Consider the following 15,397-nt stretch of genomic DNA (forward strand, 5'->3'; position numbering starts at 1 on the left):
TATGCGTCTATTAATTCCCAAATATAGAAACTTTCCGTAGATTTTTGTGCAGATGATCCACACATATTGAGTACGCACGTGGGAAAATTAATCAACTCTGTATACTGGTCCGAAATTTTGTTCGTTTAATACGGCGCCTGAGTTGTACAGCGCAACTCTATGGTTTTCCGCCAGAGAAGTTTTGCCCTGAATATGAGCACAGCTGCAACCACCATGAAGCTCTCACAAGGGGGCCAACCGACAATAACCGGGCCGAGAGGGTATCACCCAGAAATTCTTCTGGATCATAGGCTCTCAAAGGGCCATCTCGGTTCGCATGGTACCACTTCGCTCGAGTACATAGGGACGGCATACCCTCGATTTACTGACAAAATTTCATTCGACGAATTAATTAGGAACGTAGCAGACAGTCTAAGTAAAAGGATGAAAGGATCCGTTCATTGTCGATCGTTTTAAGCAAATTTCCCTCGTGCCGCTGACAAATGCACACTTCCAAAATGACATAATAGATGATGATCCACTGAAATGTCCGATCAACATGTGCTTGTACGCTTTGGTACTGTTCAGACTCGGAAATGTGGGAGGGTTCTTTTGGATGCTTGGATAAAACCGAAATGAGTCGGATGACATCAAGATCCGTGTGCTGTTATCGAGAAGGGAAGATCAACAATGGATTGCATCCTCATCTGCTGCTTTTTTCCTGAATCCATATGTGTAATAACGATCCATCCACTCCGGAATGTCCAGCAATATCTACGTTATGAAAAGGAAACGTGACAGATTGTGCTACAAATGGAGCGATGGCGCATGCCATGAAGCCAGATAGCTGTTAGGCATATCGGATTGATGAATCTTGGCGCAAAACCTGGAAATTTGGAGTTCATTATTAAGACAACCCTAGACCGAACGCCGTTTGTTGGGTCATTGATAACGATATATAATACACCACTATGACTTTCATGCCAATGGGTAGTCTTCCAGTACTAGTGGTCCTTCACATAATTTCATCAGAAGTAAGATCAGTTTCGAAAGATATCAATCGAGTCCTTTTCTCTGATAACCTACACGACCATATGCTACGAAAAAAATGTACATCCCCTTTCGGATATATTAATCACAACGCAAAATGGTGCCACTTCCTGCATGTAAAGGGAGTATTGCTATGAGTGTCTTTAAATATTGGTATCTGTAAGTCAAATAAGTAATTAATAATATAGAGGAGAATTAGACCATTGAAATGGTATATGGGTTCGGGGGTCTAGGTGTCGGGAAAATGGCCGGAAAGTGGAGGAATCTTTTGAAAAACTTTAAACGCTTGTATTTCCGTTCGTATTGAGAATTTCGAGAAAAGGAGCTTAATTCGTGATCACTTGTATAGAGGAGAATTAGACCTTTGAAACGACCTCTGAGGAGTTGCTAGATCTCCCATCAGGCGCATTTCTTCGTGCAGATAGGGGAATGCTCGGCGAATGCTTATAAATATGTACTTGTACGCATTCGAATGCGTGCGTGCATGGGCATATTTATGCGTAGGTCGGGTAGGTGGGAGAAGAACTCCCCCCGTGGATAAAAATGGCTATGGGAAGGGTATCCAGAATAATAAACCGATATGGACGAAGAAAAGGTGTATAAACTTACGGTGAGATCTCCCCCAATATCCAAAGCAAAAAAGGACCTGGGCCACAGGAATCCCATTGACGCCAGAAATTGTGCGGAAAGAAGAATGGAGGCTTTGGAACAGAAGTCCGACCTGCAAGAGTCATCCTTCATTTTGCTTGGAGCGAAAATAGTTGAGTTGTCAGAATTCATCAAAGATAAACACAACGTGCACCAAGCAATCAAGCATATGGTGTCAGTCATCAGGGTTCTATACAACAAATCGCGGGAAGATGAGAAAGATTTGAAGGAGAGCCCAAAAATTACTCATTCGACGTTGTGGATCTGACTTTTGTTAGTCTTTCACTAGCTCGCGATATGTCCTGGAACGTCAGTGAAATTTACACCCATAGAGATAACCAGGCAATACTTTTTGACCTGAAGAGCAAAACAAGCGGCTGGAAATCTGCTCGTCCAAAAATGAGGGGAACGCTAGGTTGGGCTGCGAAAGCAGAGCTAACTTTCATAGATGTGTGGTTGAACCAGGACACTATACAAGGTACACCATTCGAAAGAGCCCTCCATATCACGAAGTATATCGCGAAGGCATGCGATTCATCGATGCCGAGACGTTATACTTTCCCCAGTAAAAGACCCAACTGATCGGTGTGCCGTCGGACGAGCGGCTCAGAGAGCAATGGGTAGGATTGACCAGGAGGTAAAACAACGAGCTTACAAGGAAGCCCGAAGAAACCTGGAGCTGGCTATACAGCGAAGCAAGAGAGATTGGTTTAAACAATTCTGCGCAGAGGCGTATATAGACCCATGGGAAAGCGCCTACAGGGTTGTGATGGAAAGATTTAGAGGTCAGGCAGCTCCACAAATTACATGTCCCGATCTCCTACTGAAAATCGTTCAGGGTTTGTTCCCGTAGGAGAACACAAGGGGTTACAATCTACGTACATCTTTAGATGTGGCCGTAATACCCCCAGTAACGCAGGAAGAAGAACTGGAGATTTGCAGTAGGCTGAGAGACAACAAAGCGGCCGACCTCGACGGCATACCAAACAAAGCCTTTAAGTTGGCCGTCGAAAGTTGGTGATGTTGCCTAAACCTTGTAAGCCTCCTGGTGAACCATCTTCCTACAGGCCTATATAACTATTGGACACTATGGGGAAAATATTGGAGAGAATAATCTACAACAGATTGCTCCCGGCTGTAGAAAGTTTGGGAGGCTTATTAGACCGACAATTCCGCTTCCGTACGGCCAGATCAACGGTCGACGCCATCAAACTGGTCATTGGTTTAGCTGAAAATGCGATGCACAGAACGGGTCGCACTAGCAAGCATTGTGCTGTGATTACCCTTGACGTGCAAAATGCGTTAATCTCTGCCATTGGCGGCGATTGGTTTAACCAAGGAATTAACTGCGCTAGTCGACAGCTACTTAACAGTTAGAAGGCTTTGGTACGACAGAGACAATGGAACCAAAGAATACATTGTCTTCGCGGGTATTCCACAGGTCTCTGTGCTGGGACCGCTATTGTGGAACGTCATGTATAATGATGTGCTCAATGTTCTAGTTGCTAGGGAGGTAACAATAGTGGGTTACGCCCATGATATAGCGATGATTATTGTTGCAAAAGATCTGGCGGATGTGGAATTGTATTCAACCGAAGTAATCACCGCTATAAAGAAGTGGTTGAAAGATACAGGTCTCGCACTTGCGGAGGATAAAACAGAGGCGGTGCTTTTTACGAAGCGGCGTAAGGAAACCATTACCCATATCAGAATGGGGAAGAATATCATCACTTCAAAGCCAGCATTTAAATAACTTGGAGTGATGATAGATGCCAGGCTGAATTTAAATAAATAACGCTTACATATATTCGCCAAGTTAAACGCTAATCTATATTTAAAATCCATGCTGTACACGAACTTTGTACATATGCTGTAGTAATGCGAAACAGAATTGACAAGTCTTGAGTAGTCAGAAATTTTGACGTTTTCAGTGTCGTGCCGCGCTATTGGAATCCTGCGTTGTGTTGTATTTGGATGTTTATTGAAGATATTTCTCAATGGAATCCAAAATGAAATGTCTCGTAAAAGGTTGCGTTTCAAATCAAGAACGGAAAGCGCCTGGAATAGTTTTTCACAAGTGAGTCAATTTATAAATAATTAGTTTATGGAGGGGTTTTACCGTGAACCGACCTTTCTTAATTTAGAAAACACTAAATCGCCTGTGTACATATACCCAGCGCACTTCGCTTAGTTTTCCCCGTTCAAATAAGAAATTGAAATGTGAATTCCAAACTTTGAAGGAGGCACTGCGCCTTCATGTAATTTTATACCTTCTCAATCGATCCGCCAAGTAGAAGCAGTCAACGCTTACGAAACCTTGCTTTATGGTTCTGCTTCTGGTTTTCCCGCTAATTGCACGGTAACTACCACCACAGAGAGTTTTTGGCTTCAGTGATTTGTAGAGGTGGTACCTATTCGGACATTGGTTACATTCGCGTCTCATGGTCAACTCCACTTTGATCTTTTCTATGAGAGAGTCTAGAACCCGGATTTCAAGACAGCACATAGTTTCCTGATTAGTTACCAAAGCCTTCTCTTAAACTAGCCACTCTTCAGTGTTTTCTCCCCCGAGCCCTCCACCCTCTACACCTCTCATAACTGCAGATTGCTCCGAATCTCTGGCCATTCCTCTTCTTACGCCTTCCTTAGTTGAGCTCCTCATTGGAAATCTTGACCCCAATGTCGGACCTGGCCCCGATGCGCTTCCTAACCTCTTCCTCCTTAACTGTAGAAAACACATTTCCCTCCCCCTGAGTATAATCTACAACAAAAATCTAGATGAATGCTACTTTCCTCGTCTCTGGAAAGAGACCCTTATCATCCCTATCCTCAAGAGCGGAGACCCTCCTCTTGCTACGAACTACCGCCCCATATCTCTTCTCTCCTCTTGCTGCAAAACCCTCGAAAGATACGTCAACTACTGGTTGACCGCGTACTTCGGTCACCCCATTGTCAAAGAGTAACATGGTTTCGCGAAACATGGATCTACGGATGCAAACCTTCTGGTCTTTACCAACCTTTTTGCTAAATGCTTGAATTCACAACAGGAGGTACACGCTATTTATACCGATTTCTCCAAAGCCTTTGACACCGTTGATCATAACATTCTCCTCTCTAAACTTTCATTACTAGACTTCCCTCCTTCAGTCATCTGCTGGCTTTCCTCCTATCTCTCATACCGATCCTGCAAAGTTTCTTCTCATGGTTACTCATCTCGTTCCTTCTCTCCTTCCTCTGGTGTTTCCCAAGGCTCTATATTTGGCCCGCTACTCTTCCTGTTTTTATCAATGACCTCGCTTACATCCTCACCTGCCCCTGTTTGCCTCTGTTTCGTCTCTGCTGGGCTGTGCTCTCTTACAGTCCAACCTTGATAATTTTGTCCGTTGGTGTTCGGTCAACAAGCTAACACTCAATGTTAACAAATGCCACTGGTTGTGCCATTCGCTTAAACTTTCCCCCATATCCTTTTCCTATTCTCTACAGTGGACAACCCCTTTCACCACTGACCTCCTTCCAAGACCTGGGTGTAATATTTGACGACAAACTTCGTTTCAATTCCCACTTCGTTGATATCATCAATAGAGCTTCCAAAATGTCTGGTTTTATCCTACGTTCCTCCTCCGACTTTACCTCATCCATTGTCAGAAACATCCTTCAATATTGCTGTGCAGTCTGGTCCCCCTTCCGCATTCGTGACTGCCGCTCTTAAAGTTGTACAACGCAAATTCACGCGGACCCTTTTTTACAAAAAGAACTTTCCACAGGTTGATTATCTGTCACGACTCCGCACCCTCAATCTCCCCTCCTTACAGCAACGCCGTATTTTCCGTGATATGTGTACTCTTTTCAGACTCTACAATTGTGTGATAGACTGCTCTTCCAACTCGGATATTACTTTCCGTATCGCCTCGTCTCATAACACACGTAGTGCGGACATTTTTGATGTACCCTTCGCGGAGCTCGAAGTCTACTTCCACTCTCCGATCCCGAGGCTATGCCGGTCCTATAACGCCCTACAGCTCGGGTCCTTTGACTCTATTTTCTTCTCTAGTTTTAAACGTAAAATAAGCCATTCATTTACTCTTCCCTCTGAGGACAATATGTAATAAGGAATTCGTTTTCTGTGTATTGTCTCATTAAAAAAATAAATAAATAAATTGTTTCCTCTGCCTCCGATTTTCAATGAGGCGCGGCCCCTGAGGCTCCCTGACATCCTCCGGCCATTATTTTGGAGGATGTTCCTAAATGTTCAACTCCTTTAATCAATTCTGCACAATTCTCGGATGGCTTAAATGCCATCCCAATCTAAGGAAATCTGTTTCACCTGTGTGCAGAAAAACTTCCACCCACGGTGCTTAGTAACGAAGAAACAACAATCGAGTTGCTCCCCGTCACGGAAAATTAGATAATAAAAATGACACGTGCGCGATCGGAGTATGCAAAGGACCCCACCCCCACATTCCCGAGCCTGGCTAGCACAGAAGCGTGCACGAACGTTTCAACTGAGCGGTTTGATGGAGCTTCAGTATTTGCGGGTAGACCTTCACGGACACTTAGCTAATTTCTTTTAGGTTTTGGCATAGCTCTCCCCTCTGGGTCGTCTTCGTCCACTAAGGATGGTGGTTTGACCACCCTAACCCAGAATAGTTCGTCACAAATGGCGCCGAACATGGGTCCATTTTTTCTTGAATTCAGGCCTAATATTTCTTATTTACAGATTTCTTGAATCTGTGGAAGATAGCCAATTCCGGCTCATAATTTGCTTTTATGGTGTCAGATAGAGAATCAATAGAGTGCAAGTCGAAATCGAAGAATCGATTCCACGGTGCAAATCACAAATCTTCTTAAATTCATGTACTCGTATGTAGGTGTGTATTCACAAACTAACGTGCGACATAGAAATTTCAATGAAAAAGTTTCACCACGGATCCTGTTTCCGTGGATGATTCAAACCGCGGGACCAAACTTCGGTGAGCGGTGTACGAAATGTATGCATAAAGTGTCGATTCAAATTGGTTTTATGCAGAATACCTACATACACGACCCACATTTAAATTGCGTCATTTAAAAACGTCGGCTCTTTCTACAAAAATACGCCGGATTGAGAAAGGTGCTGAAAAAAATTATCGTTAAATTGTAAATTCCGTTTAATACTTTCTCTCCCATTTTGAGGAAATGCTAAAGGGAATAGAGTACGCAAATAGAAAACAGTTGATAAAGTTGAATGGCCCAATTTAGTGAGAGCAGTCACCAACACCGTATTCGCAAGTCGTTGAAATAACCGGGAATCAAGCCAGATTTGTCAACTACTACGGAACTACTGGCACAATACACGGTACACGGAAAAACACTGTGAAAAGCATTTCCCTCTTACATTGCATTTCTGGATTTGTTCTGGTATGTTCTAGGACAACACTCAGTGCCAGAAGAACTTGTGCACTGCGATCCGAAAAGTAAAGTTCGAACTGTAACGGGTGTATCTGTTGGTGTTCATCAAGGAAGCGCCCTCTCGCCACTCCTCTTTGTTCTTGTTATGGACACCGTCACGTGGGGCATCCAACGTCCAGTGCCCTGTACACTACTTTATGCAGATGATGTTTTCCTAGAGCAAAAATAATCTCGAGCAACTTGTTCAAAAATGGAATGATCGCCTCATGCAACACGGTCTCAGATTGAATTTAAACAAAACTGAATTTTTGACGACCGATCCGCACGAAACAGGCACAATCACTGTCAACGGCAGTGACCAGTGGCGTTCTACAACTGCTGTTCTTTGTGATCTACGTATCAACGAACGTCTCAAATCTAAAATTTACCGCAATATCGTCCATCCTGTCGCTCTCTATGATTGTGAGGGTTGGCCGCGCGGTAATGGAGACGAAGATGGAACGTTTTGATCACATCCGAAATGAAGATATCCGCGATCGATATGGAATTGCACCGATCGTGGAAAAATTGCGAGAAGCGTCTTCGATGATGTGACCCCTATTGTGAACGGGATAAATCATCATCAACGGCGCAACAACCGGTATCCGGTTTAGGTCTGCCTTAATAAGGAACTCCCGGCATCTCGGTTTTGCACCGAGGTCCACCAATCCGATATCCCCAAAAGCTGTCTGGCGTCCTGACCTACGCCATCACTCCATCTTAGGCAGGGTCTGCTTCGTCTTCTTTTTCTACCATAGATATTGCCTTTATAGACTTTTCGGGCTGGATCATCCTCATCCATACGGATTAAGTGACCCGCCCACCGTAACCTATTGAGCCTGATTTTATCGACAACCAGACGGTCATGGTATCGTTCATAGATTACGTCGTTATGTAGGCTACGGAATTGTCCATCCTCATTTAGGAGACCAAAAATTCTTTGGAGGATTCTTATCTCGAACGCGACAAAAAGAGTTCGCAATTCTTCTTGCTAAGGGCCCAAGTATCCGAGGAATAAATGGGGACTGGCAAGATCATTGTCTTGTACAGTAAGAGCTTTGATCCTATGGTGAGACGTTTCGATCGAAACAGTTTTTGTAAGCTGAAATAGGCTCTGTTGGCCGCCAACAACTATGCGCGGATTTCATTGTTGTAATTGTGATCGGTTATGATTTTCAACCTTAGTTAGGAGAAATTATTAACGATCTCAAAGTTGTTATCTCCTATCTTTATTGTTCTTATTTGACCAGTGCATTTTAATATCAGTGAAAAGTCTTAATCGGCCACCATGACATGGGAAAAATAATTAAAGAGTTTCATACATGTATGACGATCTAATGTACATATTTAATAAATATAGGTTTCGAAGTTATTTGAGTTGCTTGCCATATATTGATTTTGCTTTTCTCTCATTTCCAGGCTTCCTTCTGATGAGGCTCAACGGAAGGAATGGCTTAAAGCAATTGGTAAGCCAGATCGAAATATTCCCCCAAAGGGAGCCGTTTGTTCCCTACACTTTTCAAAGGACTCTTATATAAAAGTTCGTAAAAAGCTTCGGTTATTAAGTGTTGCAGTTCCATCAGTGAAGTTAAAAATCAAGGTAAGTCCCATTAAGAGGATTTCGACGCTTAGAGATATAAGGAAGAAAGTACCAAATTTTCAGAATAAATTGAAGATATTATTTGATGTTATTTTAAGCTTTCTACTAATACACGCTGATGTTAACATGCTATCTGAAGTTATGACCTAGGCTGGCATTCTGTGACCGATAGCTTATCGTTAACCGTGCCTTGGCTTGACAGCTTAGAGAGATTCCATGGGCGATGTCATATTTTCTCAAATACCTCGACTACGTTACTCTCTTTTCAAGTCATGGACCTTCGCCAAATGGCTCTTGCAAGTAGAGTCAGATTGAAGATTAACACCAACAAAACCAAGGTTCTCAGTCTGACTGGTGGGCGCAACATTGACGGCGTTGAATAATTTGTATATCTAATAATATTGTTTGCGTGACAATACAATTAGAACAGGGCCTTGAAGTGTGTTAGAGCATTTCGTTCGTGGTGGGCATTGCTCTCGTCCGAGATTGTGATTGATTTCTTTAGAATGGCTTTAATCAATTCAAAATGAATATTTTCATTATCATTTCTTGAGTACAGAAAGTGGTGAGGTAATTCGTTTTATACTTTCAATTTCTGGCGATTCTTCGGCTTCGTTATCGCCTTCAGTTATTTCAGTGCTGCAGTCCATCACTTCTGCCACATTTTCCTCATGCGTAATCTCTCCAAAGCACTCAATATTTATATTGCACAGAAGGAACATATTCTCTAAATGCATTTTCGAAATAGGCAGAAGCTGTTGGACTTCTGCGTCGATAAAAGTATGATATTCTGGAAGGTTTCCATTATTCAGAGCAACCAACGACCAACATCTTTTAATAAGTTTTGCAGCCCCTGAAACATAAATTGCTTTTGAAAAATCCTGCTGAGAAACTCCGCTTTCTGACACTAAAAGCTGTTTTGGTACAAGATGTATACGCTAATATGTTTTGAAACATTTTATTATTCCTTGATCGCCTAGATGGGTTTCTTCTATATGTTTCACCACCCCATGTGGTAAGCCATAAATATTTTTTTCGCGTACATGTGATGGAAGAATGTGGAACATGTGGAATGCTTTTCTTCCACTATATATTCAAGCAATGGGCTGAGTGACGAATCTCCTGTGGGCTTTTTTTACTTGAAAGTAAATTTAAGTAACTAAAAAAAGTATACACATATGCAGCACGAGATTGCTACCAATTGTAAGTTCAACAGAACAAAAAAAACCAAGTCCTTACAGTGTATTAGAGCACTTCATTCAAAACCGTAATGGTACACTACAGTACACTGTAGGAGGCAATGTGGTCAGTATTGCGTTCACCCGAGATCATTAGTCTGATTTGACTCAGGTACTCATTCATAGCTGAGTCAACTGGTATCCGACATCCAGTCACGATTACAAATCCCTTTGCCACCAGTGAGATTTGAATCACGACCTTCGGTTACGACGCTCTAACCACTTGAGCCATTCGGACACTGCACTTATAAATATTTAAGTTATTAACTGGATTCTAGAACAAATTTGAAGGAGAAAGCATGTAGCTTAATCAATGCATACTTTTAAGGAATTTGCGCGTTGCCTAAGGGCGCCGTAGCATATGAAAGTTTCTTCTCAGACGCTAGCGCCGTATATGTTTCAGCTCATATGTGCATATATTTCTACGCACGTTTTTGTGGATAAAGAATGCTTGCTTCATAGTGATGCTAAGTGGGTTCCACTGTATTTTTGCCTGAGACAATATCAAACGCAGAACTTCGTCGACGAATAGCCGGATACTCGTGAAAATGTTGGTCAAAAGCCCGAAGAAGCAGTGCATAGGTCACATTGCGATTATACCGTGCAATGGAACCCACTGCCCCAGATGATTGACGATCGTGGCTCCTGCGTGGCGCAGAGCGACGGAGGAAGAGTGCACACTCTTTTGAAAAGCTTGCACTTTGGGAGAGAGCTTAAACATATTTGCAGGAGCCGGAAACGGTGGCTCGTGGGTGTGGTTGAATTGCTATGCTCATCATAGGTGTTTATGACAACCACTCTGAATTTAGACGTATTTGTTAAGGTTTTGTCAGTATAAACTCACGAACGTGTGCTTTATTTCTAAAAGTGTTATCCAATCTGTTTCATATTTAACCAAAAATTGAAAAATACTTAATTAAAAATATTTCTATGCACTCAACTGTATATATAGGTATGTTCCTGTGCATTATATTCGGAGTAAAACGTCCTGTTTATTTCCTATTTCAGATACAGTCCTATTCTGTTCCTAATTGAATTTGGATTTCTGCCCAATTTTCGTCATTCACTTTCAATTCTTCCATTTAGTTCGTGGCCTAACTACATTTTTGCTGGTCTTCGCAAAATGTGGATTCCAGCATCACCTTCACTTTCTAATTTGAATTGCTATTAGTGCTTCTCTTGAGTTTTCTCGCAGCTTTCGATTTGTCGTTACAAACATAATGATTGAGTTCCCCGTGAAACAGGCGCAATCACAGCGCCATTGATCTGCCCAGAACTGAGCGATTTAAGTACTTCGGGTCAACGCTATCAGCCAATGGAGAACTGCGTTATGAAATTGCTTCACACATTAACGCAACCTGGATGAAGTGACGTTCCACAACTGGTGTTTTTTGTCATCGACATTTATATGTAATAAGAATTGTGTACCAAGAAAAGCTATCTGTTTTCATCACTAATGAAATGCTCTTTTAACTTTTTGACGTTGGAATGTTGGTATAAAAACATCGAATAACTTACGAAAAAACCTGATTTTTATATATGTGATATTTTTGTTAAAGTGACTCCTTTTGCAATTTATTTGGGCTAGTTTTTGAATACCACGTCGATCAAGTGGCCATCTTTTTTGAGTAAAGTTAATTGTGACCTTATTGCTACGTTTTCCATTATCTTTTCGAGCATCTCGGGTGGTACAGCATTGATTTCCGCACGAATGTTTGGTTAGAACTCTTCAATGGTCTGAGGGTTGCTGGCGTACATTTTGCTTTTTAAATGAACCCACAAAAACAAGTCCGGAGGGGTCAGATCTGGAGATAAGTAAGTAGCCGGTCAATGTCGCCTATTTTTTTCCTTCCTGGATTGTTTGATTTGCATTGTGTCATGGTGCATCATCTTCTTGAAACCAGTAGCCATGAATAGCTTTTTTACGCATTTGTGGCCTGACATAGTGAGCCAACATCCACCAGGATCGATTTCCATCGACAGTTCCATTTTCTTTGAAAAAAAATGGTTCAGTGATAGTTTTGGTGCGAACGCCGGCCCAAACAGTCACTTTTCCATCATGCTTGTGTGTGTGGATTCTTCCCCTAAATGGGTCAATTTATTAATTATTAACACCCTGAAATGGGTCTCCATTTGGCCGACTGTTTGGTCGTATTTCAAGCGACCTGGACGGTCCGTCGGCAATACCGTTTCTATCAACTACGTTTTACATAGGGACAATGTTAATCATCCTGCAAAATGCATCCTCCAAAACGCTGAGCGTGGTGACGATACGACACTTTTGGGTTCATGGCACCGTTCTCTCTCAGCGCTTCAAGCAGTTCATTTGAACGTGTTGATCGTTGATGAACAGTATGTTGACGATCTCCCGTTGCCCCGTACTCAACAAAATTCGAAACGAATGGCAGATAGGACTGTTAAACGGTGCCTGTTGGCCACGATATTTTTGACGATATGCACGTTGAGTTAGCACAACTGGACGACTATTTTGAATCCACATTGCCACTACTTCGGCGCGTTGTTTCATGGTTAAAATTGCACTGAAATGACGTTTTAGTTGATGGGTATATGCTAAAGTCATTGGATATTTTCATATCGACATAAATATAACGTACCCTGTACTTCCCCCCTAAAAAGGTTTGAACATATTTCGGTATTAGAAAATGTTTAATGGAATAAATAAACACCCCAATTCCTTGTCTCAGGAAACTAAATTCCGCTATCAAGAAGGATGCATGTTACTGTTGTAAGGATATCTACAATATGATCTTCTTATTTTTTTCAATTTCAGAGAGACTCGCCGCGTTGCTTTATACCAAATTGTTCATCAAATAAAAATTCTATCGGCGTGACATTTTTTCGTGTTCCGCACAGCCTCGTGGTACAAGCTCGTTGGGCCAGTCGAATACCAGACAAAAAAGTTAAATTTCTTAGAGGATCTCAAATATGCCACATACACTTCGAAGATCGATATCTTATGAAAAAGAAATCATTTGTAAACCAGGAAGGTGTTGATCATAAAGTTGAAGTTGATAATCTGAGATTGAAAAAAGGTGCTGTACCAACTCTCTTTGCAGTTGACCAGGATACAAACCATGTAGAAAATCTGACGTGTAAGTATGAGATAAGTGGAATCAATCTATAAATTATCAAAAATTTCCAACTTCGTCTTTTACAGCTAGAACAATATTTCGTTTGGAAACAACATGCCGAACATGTTCTGTGCAGTTTAGTGACGAAAAGGATTGTACTCAACTGTTTGCGGGGCCTTTATCACTTAAAAATTTCCGGCCAGATTTGTTCAACGAATTAATCGCTTTTGGTTTGCAAGTAAGCATGACTGGAAATTTACATTTTCAATTTTTATAGAACAAAGTTCTCAAAATTAGAGTAGTATTGGTTTAAATTTTGGGATATTTCAAAAGGAGTTTAGAGCACTTAGACAGGGTCATGGAGGCACAATTAGCTGAATAGATCATTTGGCACCCCGATGGCGGAATTTGTCTCGCAAAATTTACATAAACCGCTGAAGATGTTCGATCTAAGCTGTGTTGTGGTCCGAAGAGTCCTGTTCGGTAGCAGTCTTGCCTAGTGGGATCTACGCCGCACTGACTTTTATTGAACGTCTACATGTCTCTGCTGTTAAGAGTCCTTAAAGTCTAGAAGTATTTGCACAACTGTGTCGCTTTTTCGGTTTCTTTTGTTTTTCAATGGAGTGTAGCGTCAAATAAAATAGAATTGCGATAATTGCGCTAAGTTCGAGATGGAAAAAAGTCTGACATTTAAAACACTAAAGCTATTCAGTATAAGCCGTATATTTAGCTATGATGCTATAAATTATTTGACGACGCTAACGATGTGAAAGAACGACCAAGATCGGGAAGACATCATACTGTAAGGACACGGCAGGCCATAGAAACGATCGATTTTCGAATCCGACGAAACCCGAAAAATCATGTCTTTTTTAAGGATTGGGGAGTCCTAAGTCCGCATCCACTCGATGCCGGACCGGACCAAATGGAGAGCAACTTGCTCTGACTCTTGATGGTCCACGGACTCCTCTTTTTGGGTTTAACACCAAAGTTTACCAGGTCAGAGGCAATTCTTCAGACGCTGTCTCACCTCTGCCCTGGGAGCAGCGTGACCGAAGCGGTTCGCAGATGTTATACGTTCCCTTTTATCATTCGCAGATGGTATACGCTCCCTTTTATAATTCGCAAACACGACAAGGAAAGCTAGACAACTTTTTTAGGAATTGGGAAGTCCTAAGTCCGCTTCCACTTTGGACATTGGTCCACAGTAATCCGAAGACTGTTAATCTGGTCGGTGCAGGAAGATTTACACAAGAGACAAGCTTGTTCCATTCTTCCAGGATTATTTCAGCTACTATCGACGCAAGGAGCGCAAAAATACCACTCCTTGGAAAGATCTCAGATTCCCAGGATTTTTGAAAGAACGGAGGCATCAGCTGTACAGAAATTGCAGGGACTGCAAGGATCAGTTTTTATATGTAGGGTGCAATATAAGATTCCATTACTAGTGTGGATAATTTTCACAACTTAATTTTTTGTGGCAAGTGTGTGCGCTAGTACCACCATGCCGCTCTAAAAGTAACAAGTTTATTATTCGCTTCCATTCATTAGATTTATAGTTTTTAGCTCATTATCAAATTCGGAATTGCGGTTGAATGCTATCACCGTTTGTATAATCCATTCCTTCTATGACGTAATTTAATTTTCTGATTAAATATAAATCGTATGAAGCCAAATAAGGTGGTTGCGGTAAGTGGTTAATATTTAAAATGACATGAAATTTTGTTCAACGACCTTTTATCACCTTTCCTTGCGCTTCATAATTCCCCGTTCGTAGAATTACCCGTCTTTATTGGCGAAAAACTGAAGATGGTGCTGATTTGCCGCCCCACCTCAATTTAAGGCTCCTCCATTCAGGGCATTTTAAGTGAAAGTCTGACGACGTAAGGTCAATGGAGGACGCTACATGAGGCACATCCCATGCAAGCTCAAATAATTTTGTTTGGGCCTCAAATGATCTTTATCGAACATACAATGCCGCATATATTCTTCGGAGACTTGGGCCTTTAAGTAAGAAAAATTGCGCCGAAAAATTTTTGGTCCCCTACATGAGGAGGTGTGAATCTGTAGCGTATGTATATAACGACGAAATTTATGAGCGATACCACAACCGTTCAGTTGTGGATAAAATTCGGCTCAATAGGTTACAGTGGGCGGGCCATTTAATCCGTATGGAAAAAGATAATCTCGGAAAGTCTAGAAGGGCAATATCTATGGTAGAAAAATGAGGACGAGCAGACCTTGCCTGAGAGGGAGCGATAGCGTAGGCTAGGATGCCAGACAGCTTTTAGGGAGGTTGAATTGGTGGACCCCGATGCAAAATTGGGATGTTTGGAGTTCCTTACTAAGGCATACCTAGACCG

The 15,397-nt window shown here is 41.9% G+C and overlaps 1 protein-coding gene across 1 annotated transcript in view; it reads left to right on the forward strand.

The window, feature by feature from the left end:
• The first annotated feature begins 3,598 nt into the window (after positions 1–3,598).
• The window catches only part of LOC119659112, a 63,278-nt gene continuing 51,479 nt past the window's right edge, over positions 3,599–15,397 (forward strand). Inside the window, exons 1-4 of the mRNA XM_038067034.1 lie at positions 3,599–3,754; positions 8,524–8,704; positions 12,734–13,055; positions 13,121–13,272. Coding sequence (XP_037922962.1) covers positions 3,675–3,754; positions 8,524–8,704; positions 12,734–13,055; positions 13,121–13,272 — 735 coding nt within the window. The 5' untranslated portion in view covers positions 3,599–3,674. The remainder of the gene's footprint in view (positions 3,755–8,523; positions 8,705–12,733; positions 13,056–13,120; positions 13,273–15,397) is intronic.

Source organism: Hermetia illucens, chromosome 6, assembly GCF_905115235.1.
Source record: "Hermetia illucens chromosome 6, iHerIll2.2.curated.20191125, whole genome shotgun sequence".
NCBI classification, from domain to species: Eukaryota; Metazoa; Arthropoda; class Insecta; order Diptera; family Stratiomyidae; genus Hermetia; species Hermetia illucens.